The 22,683-nt window shown below is 53.2% G+C and overlaps 1 protein-coding gene across 1 annotated transcript in view; it reads right to left on the bottom strand.

Annotated features, from left to right (window-relative positions):
* The window catches only part of LOC125128492 (ALK tyrosine kinase receptor-like), a 64,989-nt gene that overhangs the window by 17,768 nt on the left and 24,538 nt on the right, over positions 1-22,683 (bottom strand). Inside the window, exons 5-17 of the mRNA XM_047782820.1 lie at positions 22,199-22,330; positions 21,328-21,472; positions 18,165-18,347; positions 17,633-17,727; positions 16,817-16,997; positions 15,947-16,150; positions 14,831-14,935; positions 12,515-12,701; positions 11,737-11,827; positions 11,538-11,602; positions 10,593-10,722; positions 5,906-6,003; positions 1,873-1,965 (exon numbers count right to left, since the gene is read on the bottom strand). Coding sequence (XP_047638776.1) covers positions 1,873-1,965; positions 5,906-6,003; positions 10,593-10,722; positions 11,538-11,602; positions 11,737-11,827; positions 12,515-12,701; positions 14,831-14,935; positions 15,947-16,150; positions 16,817-16,997; positions 17,633-17,727; positions 18,165-18,347; positions 21,328-21,472; positions 22,199-22,330 — 1,709 coding nt within the window. The remainder of the gene's footprint in view (positions 1-1,872; positions 1,966-5,905; positions 6,004-10,592; positions 10,723-11,537; positions 11,603-11,736; positions 11,828-12,514; positions 12,702-14,830; positions 14,936-15,946; positions 16,151-16,816; positions 16,998-17,632; positions 17,728-18,164; positions 18,348-21,327; positions 21,473-22,198; positions 22,331-22,683) is intronic.

Here is a 22,683-nt window from a genome sequence, read left to right as displayed (position 1 = left end):
CACAATGAATAACATTACTCCAGCCTTATAAGCACTGACATTCCTACTGATCCACACAGGAAGGTGAGAGCCAAAATGGGAGAACTGAGAGCAGGGCTGGTGTCTTACTCTGGATCCTCCATGGCACTCACACGGCATCTAATTCAATACAGGCGCCTCAAAGAATTCTCTAGGCAGCTGGTGGAAGCTGCCTCCCATGCATATGCACAGCCTCGAGGAGCAAGGAGGACTGGGCTGGAGCTGGCTTCGGAGGCATGAGGTTACCTACCAGTTTTTGTCAGTGATATCATCAATGCAACTCACTGATTAAAAAACAAACAAACGAATGCATCAATCCGTACCTCCGAAGCCAGCTCCACCCCAGCCCCGTGTTTCTGCCGGGTATGTTAGGGGAGGCAGCTCCCCAGCTGCTGCCTAGATTAACTAATTACTTCAATTAACATGAACTTCGTATTCAGTATGTGGCAGGTCCTCTGCCATGTGCTGAGGACATATATAAGTCATAGTCTCTCTCTTCCGAGGATACGGTTTAATGGAAAAACAGACATAATCAACTGCAGTAAGAACAACCCACATGATGACGTAGGCATGTACAAGCCTCGGGGACCAGTGAAGAGTGGATTTGTTCTACCCGAGGGGGGGTAAAGTATGGGAAAAATCTCACGAGGGGCACTGATGGCTCTTCCTCATACGTGGCACTGCATGGAGCCTGTGGGAATTGGGGGGCTGTGGGGAACTTAGGGTGGCAAAGACTGGAGTCGAGATCTGTCAGCGCTGCAGATGGAGAGGAAGGGCCCGATCCCCGAGGACTGGGCATCCGTCACGCTGCTACATTTGTGTCTTACACCACAGGCTCCCCCCTGGGTGCTCCGAGGCTGGGGAGGGGGCGGGGAGGGGCGGGCGTGACACACGCTGAGACTCTGGGTAGTAAGAGACGGGGACGGGGACCACTAGCAGGGTAATGTGATGGATGCCACTGGTAGATGACGGTTGCTGAAGACTTTGCTAGCTCGTAATTTTCCGTGTGCAGCTACCCTGCTGATGTAGGATGCCATCAGCGTTCGAACCCCATGGAGACTGTTAGCGGTTCTCTGGGAAGCCTGGAGGGGCTCCCTTATTCTCCAAAGAGCAAAGGGTCTCCACGGCCATCCCGCCTCCCTCTCCCCCCTGGATTAGGAAAGTTGTGATTAGTGACCATGCGAGGGAGTGACTTGCTCAGCTCATGAAGTGAGTCACTGTTGTACATAATTAGATAAAGAAGAGACTGGGGGTTGGGAGGAGTGGGATAAAGCACAATAGAAGTGGTGGGTTTTTTTTTTAATTTAAACATTCATTTTATTTTATTTTTGATGTAGCCTTGAGAATATGATAGGGGAAAAGAAATGAAGCTGAGCTAAATACCAGTGGGCTTTGGACCCCAGTCCCAGGTCCCCTGGCAGGGAAAAGAAAAGCAGTGAGCTGGATCCAGCTTCCTGCGTGTTCTAAGGCACTCTTTCCAGGGGTGATGCAAGCCAGATATGTTAAGAATTCCTCCTGCGTATTGAGGAGAGGGGTTCAATAAGTTAAAGTTGACTTAGAAACTTTTTCCATATCATGCGTCCAGGTTATTCTGCGTCTCAGAACAGGCTAGGAGTAAAGAGTTGGAACCAGAAAGACAATTGAAGTATCCGCTTAGGGTCAATTACTGCAGACAGCATTATCCTAGGGTCACCCTTTAGGCGTGAGCAATAATTAAGGTTTGCCATGTCCTGTAAAGGAACTCAAGGACCTTTTAGGTGGCACGTGGACAGGGCACAAGCAGCTGCGTCCTGCTCTCTTGGGGAACCAAGTTGAGGAGGTGAGCTCCGATGGCTGAGGGCAGTCTGCACTCACCGGTAGATGTCGCGGGCCATCCCGAAGTCTCCAATCTTGGCCACTCTGCCAGGGCCTGGACAGGTCAAGAGGCAGTTCCTGGCAGCAATGTCCCTGGGGAGAAGACAGGGAGAAAGTACATTTCCTCATCGTATTCCTGAGAAGATACATGTGTCATGGTCACCACAAGGATTTCCACCTCCGATCTGAAGTTCAAAGAGGTCCCCCTTCTGCCTCATAGTTCCCTTCCTGCGTTATACTTCAGTGAGAAGGAAAGAGCTCTAGCAATTCTAGGTTTCAGCACTAACAGGGAAATGGAAAAGGATTGGGGGAGATGATTGAAAATATTTAGTGGGATAATAATAATGAAAATAACTCTAATGGGAACTAGAAAATTGATTGGCCTGTTAGTATGTGCTTAAGCCTTGTTCCAAACGCTGCCTACCTAATTCTCACCACAACTCTGTGAGACACAAGGGGCTATTATTATCCTTATTTTATTAAAAAACTTAAACTAACACAAGACAATAGAGGCACATAAGAAATGCGTTTGGCCCTGGGCTTTTGCTTTGTACAGACTCCTGGGTGGTTTCTGCCGGGTGGTTCTGGAACAGCATGATTTCCATGATCAGATTCAAGTAGGTCAAGGTATTCCTAAATATTTCCAGTTTTGGGTTTTTTGTTTGTTTGTTTTCATTTTTGGCCATCCCAAAGCATCTCGCATTCTTGGGCCAGGGATCAGATCCGAGCTGCAATTGTGACCTACACCACAGCTGCAGCAACGCTGGATCCTAAACCCACTGTGCTGGGCTGGGGATTGAACCTGTGTCCCAGGGCTGCAGAGATGCTGCCCTTCCTATTTCGCCACAGCAAGATCTCCTCTAGTTTTAATTTTCAATAAGTCTTTATGGTCTTTATACCTACGATTTTATTTACAGCCTTTGCTGAGTAAGCTGTGAGCATCATTCTATGTGGCTGAAGAATCACTTTTTTCTAGCTGTTGTCTTTTCTTCTGAGTTGTTATACTCCAGATGGCCTAGTCTCCTGTAGCATGCCTGTAAGGCTGATCAGAAGCTTTCCAAGACGCATCAACTTCTACTCACTGACTGCTAACCCATTCTTGACACGCATGTGGGAATTAAGGATGCAGCTACAGGAGTCTGGAATGAGTTTCTAATAATATTAAAGTCCTGGAAAGAAAAAAAAGTACTTCTTGGGGGGGATAGGTGGTGGTGTTTTCATATTTTCAACTGGTTTCACAAAGGACCTGGTCTTTGGCTGAGAAAGAAGGACATGAAAAATAAACAACTGTATAGCATTAAAAAATAGGATCTGGATAGGGAATCCTGGCTTTGGACACCAGAACAACGGGTCAGGGTGGGAGATGGATGCTGTTAATGCCGCTTCCCTGATCCAGAAGGTTTAAGTTGAATTTTGAGGAGCGACGGTGCATAAGATGCCCTAATAAAACCATAAAAGCATTACATATATGACATCAAGAAGAAGAAAAATAGTAGGATATATAGCCATTGCTTCTCAAGAGAAATATAGTGAGGTAGACCAGGAACAATATTTATGGCTCCAGAACGGTCTTTCCGCCGATGTGCATGGAATGGTTGCTTAAAAAAGTGATCTTGAATTTAATGGCAAGGGAAGTAAATGTAATATCATAGAACACACCAAGAATTGGTAAAATGACACATTTTTCTTGAAGCGGCAATAAACCATGTCCAAAGGAAACAGAGCTAATAGAAAAATGGGTGCGTGTGGGTCTGGTGAGGGAGTCCCGCTCAGCATTCAGGACGTGTGCTGATGCTGGGGAGGGGAGGGTATTGAGAGACACCTGTTGTGGTGTGAGCCACAGTCCTCCTAGCCGGTCAGAAGGTGTGAAAAATGCGTTCCTAAAGCCAATTAGCTCACAAGCAAAGCTTTGCTGGAGATGGACCCTTTCTGCTAATCATCGCCTTTTCCTTCTTAAGCAGACCATCGGGCACACTCTTGGTTCAATCTTTGACAATTTCATTTCCCAAAAAAGAGAAAAGGAGCAACAAACTTTTACTTGGGATCTTATTCTGACCTTCAGTAACTATTTACAGACACAGAAGTGATAGGAATCTTAAGAGAATGTGCTCCTGTTCCCCTACTATCTGCAATAACAGAGCACTGGATGTAGGCAAGGCGTATCACGCCTTCGAGGAGAGTGGATTTCAAAACATCAGAGGAAAGATGGAGACCGATCTTCCATCAGATAACCCGGATGCTCGGTGGCGATCGTGGGGTGGAGAGGAAAGCGCAGAAACCACCTCAGTGAGAAGTGAAGGCAGTGATCCGAAGTCACCAAAGTGATGGCACAGGTTCTGGGATGAGCCCAGACTCAGAGGACGTAGACCAAAGATGGGGGGATGGTTGTAGCCAAGGACTAATTCCAAAAAGAGCACACACAACCTTGTCATGACGGAGCAATAGTAAAGCCCAGAGCTGAGCCTTATGGAAAGTTCTGGACACAAGAATAAGGGGCAAGAATAGCAATGGCAGGGCTGACCATGAGGAGAGAGGTAGCCTTGGACGAGAACCTAAAGGATGGGTCCCGGCTTCTCCTTCACTTCTGTTATTTCTCTTGAGCACAGTGACCTGTGAGCTGGAAGGGTGGGAATCAAGAGGAAGAGCTGAAGACCGGACTGACGCAGTGACAGTCATAGGATGAGCCAATGTGAGTTTCTTGCCTTGTTTTAAATGTCTTTGGGAGGCCAGGCTGGTGTATTTCCTGATCTTTATCGTCCCCATTTTTATTAGGGGAGAGAGTATAGTTTGTTATCTACCTGCTTCTTCATTTCTTTTTTTTTTTGTCTTTTTTGCTATTTCTTGGGCCGCTCCCACGGCATATGGAGGTTCCCAGGCTAGGGGTCTAATCGGAGCTGTTAGCCACCGGCCTACGCCAGAGCCACAGCAATGTGGGATCCGAGCCGCGTCTGCAACCTACACCACAGCTCACGGCAACGCCGGATCGTTAACCCACTGAGCAAGGGCAGGGACCGAACCCACAACCTCATGGTTCCTAGTCGGGTTCGTTAACCACTGTGCCACGACGGGAACTCCTGCTTCTTCATTTCTAAGCTCATACAGCTTCTCTCATTTTCTGTGTGATATTTACATATTTTAATTAAGAGGAACATATACTCTTCGATGGCTTAATAAATGCTCGTTAGTTCACCAGGTTGCTATTTACCACATTAGAAGCAAATTGTGAGGAAGAGCTCTGTGAAGAGCCTAACAGTCTATTTGACTTCCCAGATTTCAGAACCACGCTGTCCGCGGAGAAAGTTGTCAACAGGCACATGGAAAAAATACGGGTGATTTCTTGTCTACAGCAGTACACGTGGACTTGATGTTCCAGTCCAAATGCCACTTAAACACAAGGATTGTATAGTACAGAAGCAAGGAAGTACAGAATAATCATTATTCGTCATTTCAGAGTATTTTAGAAAAAAATCATTTGCCCAATAAACACTTATTGATGTTGTTGTTGCTGCTGTTTTTGGCCATGCGAGCAGCGTGGGGAAGTTCCTGGGCCAGGGATCGAACCCACACCACAGCAGTGACAACACCAGATCCTTAACCAGCTGAGCCACCAGGGAACTCCCCCATAAACATTTATGGTGCTCCACTCGATGCCAGGGACATGACGATGAATAAAACTTGCCTTCAAATTACCCCTAGTCAGATATGCAAAAAATATAGATTCTTGAACTTTCCTCAGGGAACCCAGATTTCTAGATAGGGAAATGTTAACGTGATCTAGGACTTGAAGGTTCCACTGCAAGACAAAGGCAGGAGTCCCAGCAGCTCATCCGGGTCTCTGGCGTTGGTATGGATGTCTCAGGATACCCACTTTCCATACAGGCCAGATGAAGCCCTGAGTGAGTAAGCATCACCTTAAAGAGGAACGAAGGGGAGCCATCCAAACAGCTCTGGAGAGAGACCTATGGGTCCGGGCCCCGGAGCCCTGGAGGGAGGCTACAGAAGGCAAAGGAAAAGCAAGGTCACTTAGACTCACCGGTGGATGAAGTGATTTTCCTCTAAATACTGACAGCCACAGGCGATGTCCCGAGCCACGTGCAGGAGGTCCAGCATGGCCAGCGAGGAGGGCTGACTCTGTGGGAGACAGAAGTTATCCGCTGATAGAAGGGCAGGGGGCGAGAAGAGCTGGGACACTGGCTTCCTGTGCTTGCCCCAAGCCCAGATGCAGGCATGTCACCTCTGTGGCCTCAGCCCTGGCTGCATATTCAAAATCAACCGGTGACTTTAAACAAATGCAGATGCCTAGACCTCAACCCAGACAGACCAAAGACTCCATCCCTGCAGCCTTTGTAGGGTCCCAGCTCCCAGGGGAGTATAACATGCAGCCTGGCCGAGAGCCCCAAACCGCAGGACCCAGGACAAGAACCCCAAACCGCAGGACCCAGGATGAGAGCCCCAAACCACAAGGCCCAGGACGGGGCAGACAGGCTTCCCCTTTGCATTTATTCTGCCCATTCTTCCAGCTCAATCGTCATAAATATTTGAACTCCCTAAACATCTAAAAAAGCCTGTAAGGAAATCAAGGGGGATCGTGTTGTTTTAAAAATGCTCCATTTAAATGTTCAAAAATATTTTAAAAATCTATTTTTTTTTCCCAAGAAGACCCAGACCTGAAGCGTATTGAAAAAGGAAAGCTTCCAGAACATGCTGGGGAGTGGAAGAGCCATCTGAGGCTTTTCGGTGTGAAGTCTCTTTTGTGCCAAAGGAACTGTCACCCTACCTCTGGGACGCAGCTCGTCTCTGCTCCCCTGGCCTCCTGGGTTGAGGGCCGGGCTGTCTTTTCCAAGGGCTACCTTCTTGGTAGCTTTTTAATTCCTAAACCCCCCTAATCTGCAGCAGCACGTTGTCATGCGGTGTCATATTCACTGTGCCCTTCTGTGCTAATTTTACTATGTCCCCATGCTACCTTCGAGGCCCCCAAGGCAGGGCCTTCAGGGTCCGTGTCCACGGCCTCTAGCAAGAAGCTTAGTGCACCGCCCTGGCTCAGTGAACAGTGGGGGCCGGGGGATGGTTTATCAGTTGCTTACACCTCAACTTGGCTTTACGCAGATGCTGGCTGGGGATTTTCTCTGCCACAGACCAGGGCCTCCCCCGGGCTCCCTGGAGCAATAGAGTGGGTCTAGGGGAGGCGGGGAGGAGTTGTGCTCATTTAGGACACGCTTCAGTTGCAGGGTAGACAACTCTGAGAGGGGAATAGTCTCTGCCTAGGGAACATCAGGCAGTGCCTGACATGCAACAGAGCAAGTCCAAGTACACGATCTCCTTTGAGGCAGCGTCCTGGGAGGTCAGTGGGAAAGAGAGGTTACCTCCATCTTAAGGACGGGAAGGCTTAGGGCTCAGAGAGGTTAGGTGACTCACTCCAGGTCACACAGCTAACAGGGTGGAGTGGAAACTGCTATGAGCTGGGCTTTAAAGATCTGGGGTGGGGCGGGCAGGGTTCTGGGAGTTAAAGTTGAGCTTCTCAGGACAGCGGGTCAAAGGAGGACTGGCCCATCCATGGATGTAGCGTGTGGCACCCAAGTGACTACAGATACAGCACCCAGATGTTGTGAGACTTTCAGTGGTCCACTGAGCTGGGCTGGGCTGCATCCTGCTCATCTCTTACTGACTGCATGACCTGGGGCTGATGCTTTGCCTTGGTCCAAGCCATGGTGTCCTCATCTGGGAAAGCAGCGCGACACCGGATTGTTACAAGGACCCACAAAAAGAGGCACAGGGTGCGTAACTGAGGGGGTCAGTCTGTGGAGGGCACGTGGGGGTCTCGGGAAATGGCTTGGTGTTTGGCTTCCCCTGGGACGTTGTTAGGGTCAGAAGTACTGGGCACTGTGAGAGCCAGTCCCCATTTCCTGGGAGAAGGAAAAGTAATATATTTCCAGCGGAAATAGTCATTCATCACGCTATAGCATTAGAACTATCTTTTCTTTCTCCAGGCAAATGCTTTCTGTTCCTGCCAAAGAGGACCCAGTCCTGGCTTCCCCTGAGTCTCTTCCTGTCTTGGCCCCCAACACGCAGGATGCAGGGACCACTGCTGTCCCTGGGGTGCCACAGGGACTAAACTTTTCCAGGCATTAACCGACGGGCCAGGCTTATCTGGGCTCCTTGTCCTTGGCTGCTCAGAGCAAATTAATTGCTCCACTAATCAGTCTGCACAGAGGCAGAGAGTCAGTAACCCGTGGGGTGTGTGTGTGTGTGTGTGTGTGTGTGTGTGTGTGTGTGTGTGGTGTTGGTGTTGGGGGAGGTGTGGATGCAAAAACTGATGCTTAAACTAGCAGTGCAGAGCAGCCTGTGTGCTCAATGCCTTTTGTACCTGTCCTGGGCAAAGAAGGAGTTGGAATCAGGGTTTTCCTCTCCCGATTTGCTACTGAAAGTGGCCCTTCCTTTGGCAACTGGACTTTCTTCAGACAGGTGTGGTTCTGGGTAGATCCTATCCAGACTCTGAGACGGTTTTGTCCACTATTTCCCAAAGCTGGTTGTGGGATGGACTTTGAGCAAACAGGCATGGGAATTCCTGGGTTAAACAGGTTTCTTTACGGCAGGATGTAGCCGAGTCTTTGCTCTACACCAGTGTGTACTGAGAATCAGTAAGAGGGGAGTCTGCATGGCTCTGAAATTTGCTTGAGCACAGAGTTCTCTGGAGCACGTGTGGGTATGCAGCACCTCAGGGTACTAGCGCTCTCTTCAGGGATGCTGTTTAGACCGATATCCTACTTGACAGGTGAGAAAACAGGTGCACTGCAGTGGAATGGTTTCTTTGCTCGCAGTTTCTGAGGGGCTTTTTCCAAAGGCTAATACAGATACTAATAAAAGAACAACACTGATATCTGTTCCTTCCTTAAGTAGCTTCTGCATTTAGAGATGAAAGGTCAGAGGACATGAGGGAGGAACTGTTCCATCAAGTGAAAAACAGAATAGGGATTTTTTTTTTTTAATTGATGGATGTGAACGTTAAGAGGGAGAGATGAAAGGAAAAAACAAAGAATACAGGCGGGGACCACAAAACATTAAAAGTGGCAAAAATCCATTCTGAAAAGTGATGAGACATGAAGGGTGCTGGGCTCTCCTATTTCCTGGCTCCTGATGTGGCCAACAGGACATACTGGCATTTTGGTTTTTTTTGTTTGTTTGTTTGTTTGTTTTGTTTTTGGTCTTTTTGCTATTTCTTTGGGCCACTCCCGCGGCATATGGAGGTTCCTGGGCTAGGGGTCGAGTCGGAGCTGTAGCCACCGGCCTATGCCAGAGCCACAGCAACGCAGGATCCGAGCCGCGTCTGCAACCTACACCACAGCTCACGGCAACGCCGGATCCTTAACCCACTGAGCAAGGGCAGGGACCGAACCCGCAACCTCATGGTTCCCAGTTGGATTCGTTAACCACTGCGCCACAACGGGAACTCCCATACTGGCATTTTGGAGCCAGCGCTGCTATTTGAAAAATCAGAACCAGAGATGAAAACCTAAGCTGTAATCAGAGGTTCTTACCTCTGCACTGTGACCCTGGTGTCTAAGGAGCCATCTGGGTCCTGAGATCTTCTCTAAAGCCAGTACCTACGGGACCACCAGGATCCAAAGAGGGACGGACACCACAGTGGTCAGTCGTCAGCATCCTTAATGAAGCGATCACTGACTCTTTCATGGCCTTTGTCATTATTGACTGAATCAAACGATACTAAAAGATAGTTACTGTATTAAAGCCTCAAAAATCTGTTCAATAAATAGAGGGTTTGCAAAATTATTTTGACATTAAAAGATTCCTTTCTTCTTGAGGAGGTGGGGTCCTGGGACCAAATGATCCCAGGACTCCACCCATGAATTTCATCTGCACCCATGAATTCCATTTCCTGTTTGGCTCAGGCACCCCTTCTGTTCCTTGCATCAGCACATCTGTTATTACTTCGTGTCTGTACGTGATTTGAAGCCAGAGCCCCCTTAGATACTCCCTGAGGGCCTTCCATCCTGATGGTCTAGGGAGCCGCTGAGCCCCAGGGATGGCAGGAAGTGAGGACAGAGAGCCCGCTGGTTCTGAGTTCCCAGCTGGGTGCCTGCATACAGCAGGGCACCAGGTAAGGCTGGAGAGACTCAGGGGCTTCCATCAAATGAATCGTGGGGACCTCAGGCCATAGAGAGCAGTGAGTTCTGCAACAGCTGGGAGGCCCAGCTCTGCCTGCCCTCTCCTCAGTGTGAGTGTTTCTGCAGCCCTGATGTCCTCGGCTCTCTTTCTTGTCACCTGTAGTGTTAACTGGTATCAGCCCCCTCGTCACTGTAAATCACGCTCCTCTCACAGTCAACCTGCTCCTCACTCCACGAAGTTGGATTTTGTGGTTCTGAGAACGCGTGTGGGATGCGCAGCAACCTCCTAACCCCGTCCCCGGCCAGTGCGGCTCCAGACACATTCGCACACCTGGAAGGCTGGGACCTGACATTTTAAATCACTCCTGGGGGGCAGGTATCTCAGGAAGGACCAGCTCGCGGGCTTGGGGGTGTGTACGGGGCTGGAAGGATGACGGGGGTGCTACCAAAGCCTGGGGGCATGATTGGCAAGGAGAGCCGCAGAGTCAAGGGTTAAAGGGCCCACCGAGTATGCTGCTTCCCAGGCTGCCCGCTCTGTCTCCTTCCGCCCCTGCTTGGTCCTGGCACAGCCGCTGGGAAAGGCCAGTTCTCACTCACCGGGCGAGGGCGCGTCTCCCGGAGGAAGGACTTGAGGTCTCCTCCTGCCATGAGCTCCAGCAGGATAAATCGGGGCAGGGCTTGCAGACTCACTCCAATACAGCGCACGATGTTCTGGTGGTTGAATTTGCTGCAGAGCAGAAGGGAGTAACCGAGGTTAACCGAGCTGGGTCTGGGGAAATCTTCGGTGGGCGAAGCTGGGTACAAAGTTCTATTTTTGGCAGCCCCATTAGGTAAATGCTTTCTCTATAGACGGGAAGCAGGGGTCCCCGGCTGGGCCTAAGCTGCGGGAATCTTGTCACTGCGCAGCTGGAAGTGGCAGTGCTTGTTGCCATGGGAGGATGCAGGGCAGGTGCTTGCGTGGAAGCTGGGGCGGGGGGAGAGGCGGGATCCAGGCTGGTGTGGGGACTGCTGGCTGGGCTTCACACTTGGGTTCTTGAAGGAAGCTGGAGGAGCTGCTCCCCAAAGGACTGTGGGAGACCTGCCCGGTCAGGAGAGGGCCACGGGATCCCACCGTGGGTTCCTCGCGGGGGCTCCAAGATTCAGGTTTTCTTGTTAATGAGATCCTAACAGGACAGGTGATCCTAACAGGGCCGAGAGCTCCAGGTGGGCGTCCCACGGAGAGCTGAGAGACCGGGAGATGCCAAGTAGGGAGACGGAGTGATTTGGGTCCTTCTTCCATCTACTCTTACATTTTCCAAGGTTATCAATCATCAGGTATAAATGATTGATTATTAATATAGTCAGAATTCGTGTCATTTAAAGCAGAAGCTCTCTGGGGGCTGCTCCACTCTGATAAGGTGTCCTAAGAAGGCGGGGGTCTCCTGCTGGAGAGAACAGGGCACGGTGGAGACAGCCCTGCTTCTCCTGGAGACATGCCTGTTGGAAACGTCTCATCCTCCTTACAGGACGGGGATGGTGGGGGGCGTCCCCCGGTGCCGTTACCTGATGATCAGGGCTTCCATGAGGAAATCCAGCTCGTCCTGCTCGGAACAAACCTCAGGCAGCGTCTGGGCACAGAAGGGAGGGGGGAGGGGGAGGAGGCTGTGAGCCACAGAAGGCTGGTGGAGGCTGGCAGCAGAGAGCCACGCTCGCTCACGGGGACTCTGGCCAAGGTCAGGCCCACCAGGGAGCCGGCTCTTACCTTTACGGCCACTTGCAGGGGGCTCGGGTCATTGGGCATTCCAGACACCTGACCTTCATACACCTCCCCAAACGCGCCATGGCCCAGACCCCTGTGCAAAGGAGAGGGCGAGATGAGGCAGGGGAAGGGGTGGTGAGAAGGCGGCTGGGGCACATTTGGTGGACACCCATGAGAGGCAGGAGGTCACGCACACCCTCTAGAGTGAAGCCCTCAATCTGGCTTTGCTCTGCAGTCCTGGCCTCTGCTGCTTTAGCTGCAAGAAAAGCTTCCAACCCGGGATCCATGACACCGGCTGGAATCCATGATTCCTGCAGTGAATACTTCCTGGGTCTCTGATATTTGTCAGGGACACGGAAATGAGTAAGACGCAGCCCTGCCAAGGAGGGTCCTGATCCCTGGAGCAGGGACAGGCGGCTGGCAGTGCTTTCAGTGATGGACAGCCTCAGGCACAGGGTGCTCTGGGAGCTGGGAGGGGAGCAAGGCTTGGGGAAGGCACTTGGGTGGCTTCTAAGGAGAGCTCTGGTGCCTCCCATTTAGTCCTCCTCTCACTGCACCAGCCCCACGAATACATGGGGTGTTAAACAATTAAACACCCCCAAACAGCCCTGAACCCTAAACGTTCTCCCCCTGGGAGGCTGGGGGTACCCTGAGCGGTGGCTTTGCTTATCTCCAGAGGAATCTGCCAGGCGGAAATGACCTCCCCTGCCCCCAACAAGTCCTCCTTCCCCTCCGACCCCCACACCTCCCGCTGCTCTAGAGGACCGTGCTGGGCACTCACCGGATGAGGGTGATGTTTTTCCGAGGCACCTCCTTCAGGTCACTGATGGAGGAAGTCTTGCCGGCAAAGCAGTAGTTGGGGTTGTAGTCGGTCATGATGGTCGAGGTACGGAGCTTGCTCAGCTTGTACTCAGGGCTCTGCAGCTCCATCTGCATGGCTTGCAGCTCCTGGTGCTTCCGGCGGTACACTGCAGACAGACGGCGGTCAGCTGCAAGGTGGCCTGGGCAAGGCAGCTGGACCACCTCCTCCAAGAAGCCTTCTTGGATCTCCATTTCCTCCGCAGGGATCTAAACCTTTCCATCACACTTAGTCATACTAACAAAATGATTACAGATGTAAAAGCGTACCTTTCATTGAAAGAGTAAAGTAAGCGTAAAGCTTAAAATCATGTCAATGGAGAAGACGTATTGCTTCAGGCAGGGGCAGAGGCACAATAGTTGGGGTCTTCTGAGAAGCAGATCTAAGAGGGGATGAAATGGGCAAGGGTTTTCTTAGAGGAAATGCCTGTGAGAGATAATCTGGAGGGAACTCAAGGAGCCTGGGAAACCACCAGCCGGTGTGGAAAGTCTGACCCCAGGTGAAGGACAGAGTGAGGGAAGGTGAAGCAAAGACCCTAAAGACGTTCCCCCATGACTGCCGGGAAGTTTAGGGGCCAAAGTCAGCCATCAGAGAGGTCCCGTGTCTCCAGGAACCAGCCTGCCTTAGTATCTCTGCTCTGCCCAGGTGCTGGGTGGGGACAGACATGGCAGTGGGCCATGTGGGCTCTGGGTCACCTGGGTTTCCTACAGTTGAAGAATCACCAAACCATATAGTTGGAGAACAGCCACGGATGAAAGATCTCTAAACTGGTGCCCGAGGACTTGTGTTCTAATCCTGCCTTTGTTACTTATAAGCTGTGACCCTGACGAGTGACCTGTGACCTCTTTGGATCTGTCCCCTTCTCCGTAAGGAGGGAGGTAACCCCCCACGCCCCATCAGCCAGGATTGTGATAATGAAATGAATTCATCAACATAAAATGGTTCGGGGGAGTTCTAAAGAGCTGTCCCAATGCAAGTGACCACAATCACTGCTATTTCCATGTGCGAGAACATTCCATCAGGCCAACTCCAAGGAAGATGATTCATGGGGAGGGGGCAGATTCTGTGTTTAAAGCTCAGCCCCACCACTTCCAGGCCAGGGCAAGGGAGGCAACTTCTGTGCCCTCAGGTCCTCCTCTATGAAAAGTGCCAACTGTGATCACAGGGGCCTCTGAGGATTCAGGGAACTAAACTGTGTAGTGAGTGCATAACACGTTAGCTCTGGTCACCCTGCCTTTGGAAGGGGGGCGTCATGGGACTCACACAGGCTCCCTGGCCACCCCCAGAGTCCCTCCCCCTAGGGGCTGGCCTGAAAGTGCTGCCTGGAACTGAGCCTTTTCTTCTGCCTCCCTTCGGCTCCCTGCCCACCTGCCCCAGCATCTCTAGCAGTAAGAGCCTGGCTGGACCATCTTGAGCCCTCTGAGACCTGCAGATCAGCACTGCTTGGCTCACAGACCTCACAGAAAACACTCAAAAACCAGTTCTGCATTCTCTGCGGGGTTTGGGGGTGGGGGAGGGTGGGCGGGACGCAGGACGCAGGGAGTGAGCCAAACCAGAAGAGCCACAGTGAGGCCTGGGGAGGGGGCGAGCTTTGGTCATGGTGCTCTCCTCCGAAGAGTGCCCTCCTTCTTGGCATGAAGAATTTGACTTTTTTTCTTTTTGGTCTTTTTAGAGCCCCACCCTTGGCATATGGAAGGTCCCAGGCTAGGAATCGAATAGGAATTGCAGCTGCTGGCTTACACCACAGCCTTAGCCAGATGGGATCTGAGATGTGTCTGTGACAACACCACAGCTCACGGCGACACCGGATCCTTAACCCACTGAGCGAGGTCAGGGATGGAACCTGCATCCTCATGGATGCTAGTCGGGTTTGTTACTGCTGAGGCATGATGGGGATGCCAAGAATTTGATTCTTTAATCTCCATTGAAGACCACCAAAGTGTGTTAGAAATTTGAAGAAAATGGATGTTTCCAGTGAGAAGTGGTATCTTTGTAAGCAGCGGCGGACCAGACACTGGAGGTCTGGAGGCCCGGGGCTGAGGTGCAGAATCAGGGACTGCGAGGAACCAGAGCTGTGCTGGGGGGTGTGGTGTGGGGGGCTTCTGTTTTGGTTTGGCCCGGGCGGCCCTCCTCACCCCCCACCCAGAGGGACACCTGGCCGAGCCAGAGGTGCTGTTCCATTCTGCCAGATCTGCGTTCCTGCAGACCCTGGAAGTGCCGGGGCTCTGGTACACTCACCGATCATGACGCCGGAGAAGGCCAGGACGAGGGCGGCCACAAGGGCGGAGGTCACAACGGAGAGGATCAGCGAGAGTGGCAGCTGGGGCTCCGGGGTGGGCGACACTGGAAGACAGGTCCCCGTGGGGCACCGGTGACCAGCCTGCTTCTCCTCTGAGCTGGTCCCACGTCAGAAAGCGCCTCCCCAGCCTGGGCAGAAGCCACCCACTCCTCCCCGGCCTGGACACCTTGACCATCCCCCTTCTCTGAGGCCCAGGGCCCGAAGCGGGTTCGTCCTGGTTTTACAACTTTCGACAGTAACTTTCCGGGGAGAGCGTCTGTAACAGGAACGAAAACCACAATCTGGACTCTGATCAATATCAAGTGTGCGTGGCAGGAGGAGGATGCGAGGGGAGCCAGCAGAGGCTCCAGAAGAGAGGCAGTGCCTTAGGAGACTCAACATGAGCCAGTGAGAGAGAGAGGGCCTCTCTGTCACTCTTGAGGCCGATAGAGTCCCTGTCCTCCAGAGCGCGGGGCTCAGCCCAGGAGGGAGGCCTGGGAGCACGCTGGCACCTACCACACGGAGGCACCGTGCCCGGTCCCGGACCCGGTGGCATTTCCAAAGAGACATTGACAACTGGACGGCAGGGTCGGGAGAGACATGAGACCTGTGTCCCATGTGGATGGATTGAAAACACAGGTTATTTAATCTGAGGAAGACCTGAGGAGGAGGAGGGGGCTCTGTCTTCAGACACTGTGCCCGAAGGGCTGCTGCAAGCGGGGGCGCTAAGGAGCGGAAGTCGGAGGGGACGGGTCTGGCGCTGCAGCTTCTCAACAGGACGGGGTGCCCTGTGAGTGTGGAGGTCCCTGGTGCTGGGGTGTTCCAGGGAAGAAGGGCTGGCACCTTGGTGGGGATGTGGGAGTCACATCCTGGGCTGGGGGTGGGACCAGGTGACTTCCGACGCCTTCATGAGTCATGGCCCATCCTTCACTGAGGGTCCCCCTGTCCATCTTCAGAACACCCATGCTGGGGCAGTCAGGGGTGTCAGGCAGTTTATAAAACTGTATCCGAGATGTCCCAGAACCACGGAAACCAGTTGTGGCTTAAGCTCTGGGGCCCCTCCCTCACCCCCTTACCGATGCAGGAGACACCGTCCTCAGCCAGCACTGTCCCATGGTCACAGAAGCAGATGACCTTGTGGCTCTCGGGGTCCATGTGGCACTCATCGACCTCACAGTGGCTGCAGTTTAGGTAATGCTTAATATTCACTTCCCCATGGCCCTCCATCACTGGTGACAAGGAGAGAGGGTCAGCCTGGGCAGAGGCTGGGATAGGCTGCCCTGCAGCCTATCCCAGGCTCTGTGCTTTGTCTCCGCCTGGTCCCTGTTCCTATGTCCCACTGCCCCTGGAGGCGCTGCCTGTGCAGGAAAGTCCCCGGTGCATCTGGTGATGGAACTCAGACAGAGGGCATGTGGGTGTGTACTTGTAGGGACCCTTAAGTTGGCTGCTACAGGCACAGGGCCTATTACTGTTGCGTTTTCTAGGGCCGGCCAGCCTGGGAGTCAGTCTTCTGCCTCCGTGTTCATATCAGATCATGCATCCTGATTTTCAGAAAACCTGGTGAGCTAAGCACTAGGAAGATTTGCCTGCAAGGGGCCCACAATCACACCTTTGTGACCTGGCCTCACATCAGCTGCCCTGAGGTTTTATTTTTACTTATCTATTTTTCTGCTTTTTAGGGCTGCACCTGAGGCATACGGAAGTTCCCAGGCTAGGGGTCAAATCAGAGTTATAGCCGCTGGCCTATGCCACAGCCACAGCAATGCCAGATCCCAACCATGTCTGCGACCTACACCACAGCTCACGGCAACGCCGGATCCTTAACCCACTGAGCAAGGCCAGGGATTGAACTTGTGTCCTCATGGTTACTGGTCGGATTCATCTCTGCTGAGCCATGATAGGAACTCCCAAGCTGCCCTGGGAGCTGGGAGGGAGAACTGGCCTACGGAAGCTGGTTCTGCCACCTGGCAGAGGGGTACCTTTTAGAGCCGGGGTGTACAGGATGCCCAGTGGGTTGATGAAAGAAACCCCATCCTCCCCGTCCATCTCGGGGTCATTGTTTGAGGCCGCATTGCCACCTGTGGCCAACCAGAGAAGAGTTGAACGCAGAGGGGTGGGTGCCCAAGTCTAGACACTGTGCACATGAGCAGGGCATGCAGGGGGTCAGGGAGGGGTATGGGGGGTGGGGGGGGAGGGAAGGGAGGCTCAGGGCACAGGGGCTGCGATTGGGGCTTGGCTCAGTCGATGCTGGGTGTGTGGGCCACTTTCTCCTCCAGATCCAGGCCAGCTCCCACTGGGGAGTCCCCACCACTCTGCTGGGCCCCCCTAGGAAGCAGTCTGTTTGAGCACGAGTCAGAAAAGTTCCAGTCTCCCCAGGCTGTGCTGGTCCCTCTTCCTGGCCAGGGCAATAATCCTGAGCCGTCCCATCGGTCAGGGTTGGGGTCGGGGGATAGGCCCCTGTGCCTTTAGGCTCCTGTCCCTCCTTTCAGTGGGGGCTGGGTTATCTTTGGGCTCCCCTCCCCACCCCGGGCTCCTCACCCCCCACCCCCACCCCCAGGGCTTGGAAAAGAAGAGCACATGGGTAACACAGCATCTCACACACGGCGTCAAGCAGAACACAGAACGTCACAGTGCTCGCATGCATTGTGTCCTAGTCTGTGGGGACGGTGGGGCCATCCTCTCCCAGCCTCTCAGCTTCAGAAGGTGGCTCTGCTCTGCTCTGCAGCCCAGAGGAGAGCTGGGGCCAGGGGCCAGCTGCTTGCTGAAGGGTTGGGCTGGGCCTGCCCGCAGCTGCCCTTAGGCGTAGCCCCATCAGCACGGACAGCGGCCTGCTTCTGTGCTTCTGGAAGCCGGTGGGCTGGGGCGGGGAAGGGAGAGGGGAGTCTGTGAGGCCAGAAGCTGCAAACCAGGCCTTTAGGGAGCTGGCTTGGCAAGGACTCGGCCAGGCCATCCCAAAGGCAGCACGGAGCAGGGTTCTCATGCTACAGCGTCCTTGCGGGTGGCCCAGAGAACAGCCCGCGAAGCCAGAGCCCCTTTATCATCGGCTTTGGGGGAGCTGAGGAATCACATGGGAATTGACCCTGTCCTATCGAACCCTCGAGGCAGGATGCTGGCTCGGGAACCAGCATCCTGCCTCTGGCTCGTGTGGAGGGGCTGGGAGGGAGGCGTGCACAGATACATCACAGTCCACACAGGAGGGCCAGGGGCGGGCAGGCGAGGGCCGGGGAGAGGGCAGGGAGGTGGGGTGCCTAGGACTAAGGGGGGGGTGACACCTTGAACACGAATCATCTTTACCTATATATCCTCCGCCTCCTCCACCTGAGGAGCACCCCCCGCCACCCCCTCCGAAACCCCCTCTTGTCTCCCACCCCCACTTCTTCATGGCCTGGGGGCAGGAATGTCCTCCGGTGGCACCCTCCAGCAAAGATTTTCCAGACCAGAGCAAGGAAGTGTTATCATTCCAGCCACCTCCGCCACCTGTGGGGAGAGATAGATGCCTGAGTGAGGGGCTGGCTAGGTTTGGGTGGCTGTGGGGTCTGGCAAAGGAAGCAGGACTCGGGGTCTTTGAGGGGGGTGCTTGCCCCAGCTCTGGCACCAGGGGGCTGTCTCAGTGGTTCCCTAGGGAGGCCTGCTCTGGCCACAGCTTTGCACACCCGGATGGGAGCACGCCTCGTAGCCCTGCTTCCTGTCGGGCCTCTGGCGCACAGGCCTGGGAGCGTGCTTGGTCAGGGATGGGGTAGGCGGGGGACAGGCTGTGACAACGCAACCAGTTCCTCTGCCTCCCCTCTGTGCCTGCCAACGCCTGAAGCATCACACCTTCATTTCATTCTCCACTTCCCATCCCAACAAGACCCGGGACTCGCCAGTCCTAAGGCAGCCGACTGTCAAAACTCTGCCGAGATCACGGCAGGGAAATTCCTAGCAGGAATCCTGGACTAGGCACCAGATAACCCAAAGGGCTTTAACTGTTTCCTGGGCAAGAACTTCCCTGGTCTGAGCCTCAGCCTCCTCACCTGTAACTTGGAGATTGTGAGACTCGCCTCATAGGGTTGACGTTAGGATCAAAGGAGACAGTGGGCATGTGAAATGTTTCATTCACACCAAGTGGGGGCGCTGTTGGGCATTTGTGAGGCAGGACAGACATGTGTAGAGGCCCCACACTCTGAAGCTCAGGCACCGTCTTTCCTGCCTCTAAGGAGCCACTCCAAGGTCAAGAGCAAAGAGGGCTGGGGGCAGGGTGGCGATGCTCTGGCAGCAGCTGGAGCTGCGCTTGCTTCTCCTGGAGCTGCTCTGAAATGTTCCTTACAGAGCGGGGGTTGAATGCAACTCTATCTTAAGGCCACAGAACATCTCTCCTGAAGCCCCTGAAATTCTAGAACCCCCACCTTCTCTCCTCATTCTTATTTTGTGTGACATTTTAAGAGGCATTTTACTCCAAAGATCTCAAAGCCCTTTCTGTCCCAGCAGCTGATGGGTGGCTGGAACTGGGAGAACTAGCAGCGTTGGTTTTGCTGGCACCGTAAGGGTTAATCCGCCTGGAAGGGTCCTCTGGGAGCATTTGAGGCCAAGGCTCATCTAGACCCAGAGGGGGCAGCAGAGGGACATCTGGGTGGGGAAGCTGCTGGCAGAGGGAGGCAGATTTCAGGAAATGAGGCCAAGGTCAGGAAGAAACTTAGGTCCAGAACAGGGCCAAGGGAGCTGAAGGGAGGCCCCCAGGCAAGGGGCTGGGGACCTTCTCTCAGCCTCGGGAGCTGCAGGGCTTGGGTTTCGTGTCTGGCCTCTCCTCTGCTGGCCAGAGGGCGTGGGTGGGCCTGTCAAGGCGAGAGATGTCATGGCCAGAGGGAAGGTCCCTCAGCGCCATTAGCCGGAAGAGGGACCTGGAGGCTCTGGGGGGCCACGAGCTTAGTAAATAAACTAGGATGAGATGGGCCTGATGCCGTATCACCCGCCCCCTGCCCCTGCCTCTGCCTCCCGCACCTGACCCTTGCCTCCTGCACAGCCCCAGCCAGGTTGGCCTCCCACCCTGACTCTCTTGCACCTTCAAGCAAATGTGTGGAAAAGAAAACAATGGGCGTAAAAATAAAGACAAATCAACAAATCATCAACCATGACGTTTGTAAGAAATGGATTAAGGGAGTTTCCATCGTGGCACAGAGGAATCAAATCTGACTAGGAACCATGAGGTTGCAGGTTCGACCCCTGGCCTCGCTCAGTGGATTAAGGATCCGGTGTTGCCGTGAGCTGTGGTGTAGGTTGCAGACGCGGCTCGGATCCTGCGTTGCTGTGGCTGTGGCGTAGGCCGGCAGCTACAGCTCCGATTAGACCCCTAGCCTGTAACCTCCACATGCTGCAGATGCAGCCCTAAAAAGACCAAAAAAAAAAAAAATGGATTAAGTATGAAATAGTTTGGTCATCTTGAGGAAAAAAAAAAAATCCACAAACCTTCTATGAGCTCGTGACATTTCTGTGAAATAAAACTAACACGTCTGGAAAACCCTACAGGACTGTTTTTGCAAAGTGCATGTAGAACAGATGCAGAGGAGTCTGTAATTTATTAAATGCAGGACAGCTGTAAGGGGCGCTGCAAATACCACTGAGGGCTATTCCTCACTGGGGACCCAATGATTCTTTCTCCTCCTTCTAATTCTAGCCATCTCTTGGTTGAAGAGAAAAGTTTGAATATTTATCTTAATTAATCTCAAATCTTAAATGCCTTAAAAAAATCCCCCCTCAGTCTGCTTGCGGAGAAGAGAAAAAAAAAAAGATGAACTGCCTTTTTTCTTTAGAGATGGCTGACTTCAGAGAAACCAGAGAATTCAACCCCCTTCTGTGTCTGCCCCTGTGTCTGCGTTGCTGGCTCTCATTAGACAGCACAGAGAACTCAGCCATGGAGATTCCAGGGAGATTTTCCATCGAGATGTGTGAGCTGCAGCCTGGGGTAGGGAAGTACAAACAAACCGCGGGGGCCTGGGAGGCCTGATTCTGCTCAGATTTCTTCCACCTGCTCACATCCAGTTGTAGTTGGTAAAACCCAGGAGGCTGGGGCTGGCGGTCCAAATGTTGCTGCCTGCCTCATTTTCTCAGTGACTTTCTGCACATCTAAACCCCTCAGCCCGGCGGCCCCTGGGTCCCCAAGGTGTGGCCTGCCCTTCCTCTCTTTCTTTCTCTCTCTCTTTGGCTGTGCTTGTGGCATATGGAAGTTCCCGGGGCAGGGATCGAACCTGTGCCTCAGCAGCAACCCAAGCCTGCAGTGACAATGCTGGATCCTCAATTCACTGTACCACAAGAGAACTCCTCGCCCTTCTTCTCTTGATCCCAGTACCAATATCCAGGGCTCCCAGCATCTCAAGGGCCAGGGACCAAAATGCCCAAGGGTGTATGACAGCACCTGACCAGGCTGAAGCTCACCCAGTCCGGGGAGAATGTTCTGGGAGAGGGTGGGCTTGCCGTGATTTACCTGCGGCTCCGGAATTGCCGTTCAGCCCTAGAACTGAGGAGTTATTCTCCAGCCTCTCAGGGTGGAACGTGTCTGTCTTGGCCCCGTAGGCCCTGCCACCACCGCCGGCTGCAATGATCAGGGGCACCGGCACGCCATCCTTCATCTGCCAGGGGAGACATTCAGATTGAGAAACCAAGCTGGGCTCCCATTCCGGAGACCCCTGAGCCGTTCAAATGTTTAAATGTGTCCTGGTGTTTGCTGGGCAGTGGGTTCCAACAACCCATCAGCTCTCGGGCCATCCCTTCCCCAGCTCCTGTATCGGTCCAGGTTCAGTAAATAAGAGAGGCAGAAACACTAGGAGATATAAATATATATGGATACCAGGAGGTCAGGATCAGTCTTAGAGGCTGTTTATGCAGCCCCTTTCCTTAGGCTTCTCTCTAGCCTCGGGGGTCTGGGAGCTTGTGCTCAGAAGTAGGTCTTCTCTCCTTCCTCTGCACTCTCAGGGGTCTCTTAATCTTGAAGGCCCCCCCAACTTCAAGATTAAGCCCTCGCCTCACTGTCCCTGCAGGAGGACGTAGCAGGAGAGCTTTGCCTATTTTGGATGATGTCACAAAGGTCCACCTTAGGACAGGCACAGTTGGGACCCTCTGGACTGAAGCAGGATGGCAAAGACCCGAGTGGGGAAATCGGGCTGGGACATCAGCAAGAGGAGGGCAGCCTGACCTTTCTCGGACAGACAGGGAACCTTCTCTCCCTCTGGATCGCGGTTTCCCCCACTTTAAATGAGGCTAAGAGCACCCGAGGAGCTTCATTCCCAGCGCTGTCCGGAGGACCCAAGGCAGGAGGCAGAAAAGGCGGCGCCGGGAGCTGGCACGCAGCCCCTCACCTTAAACACGTAGGTGGCTCCGCCCCCTCCTCCGCCCCCTCCGGCCCACTCGTGCACGCTTCTGTTCACACGGATCTCTTCTTCGATCACGTTGTTCTCGCCAATGCAGACTTTCTGGATTAATCGGTTGGTCTGGAGAAAAAAAAAGTACCCCAGGTTTGTGCCCAGACAGACCTTCTTCTATGTTTAAAGATAGAGGGTGGCGATTTCTCAATTAGCTCACAGTTGAGCTGAGGAGACAAAAAAATACACACGGGTAACTGTGGCTCTGGGTAGTATTAGAGAATAGACCACAGGGACAGCTTGGAGAGAAACTGTATGGGAAGCTGAGGAGGGAGAGCCAGGCTTGGTCACGGACTAGAGATCTGGGAGGACTGCCTGGAGGAGGTGGTATTCAATAGGGCTTTGAAGGATAGGGAGATTTTCAAACACAAAGAATGGGGGAACGTTAGGGCGCTGCAGGGAGGACAGTAGCATGAGCCCGG

Source organism: Phacochoerus africanus, chromosome 5 (genome assembly GCF_016906955.1).
Source record: "Phacochoerus africanus isolate WHEZ1 chromosome 5, ROS_Pafr_v1, whole genome shotgun sequence".
In the NCBI taxonomy this organism is placed as follows: domain Eukaryota; kingdom Metazoa; phylum Chordata; class Mammalia; order Artiodactyla; family Suidae; genus Phacochoerus; species Phacochoerus africanus.
Note: the sequence above shows the minus strand (reverse complement) of the source record. Positions and strands in the feature narration are given on the sequence as shown.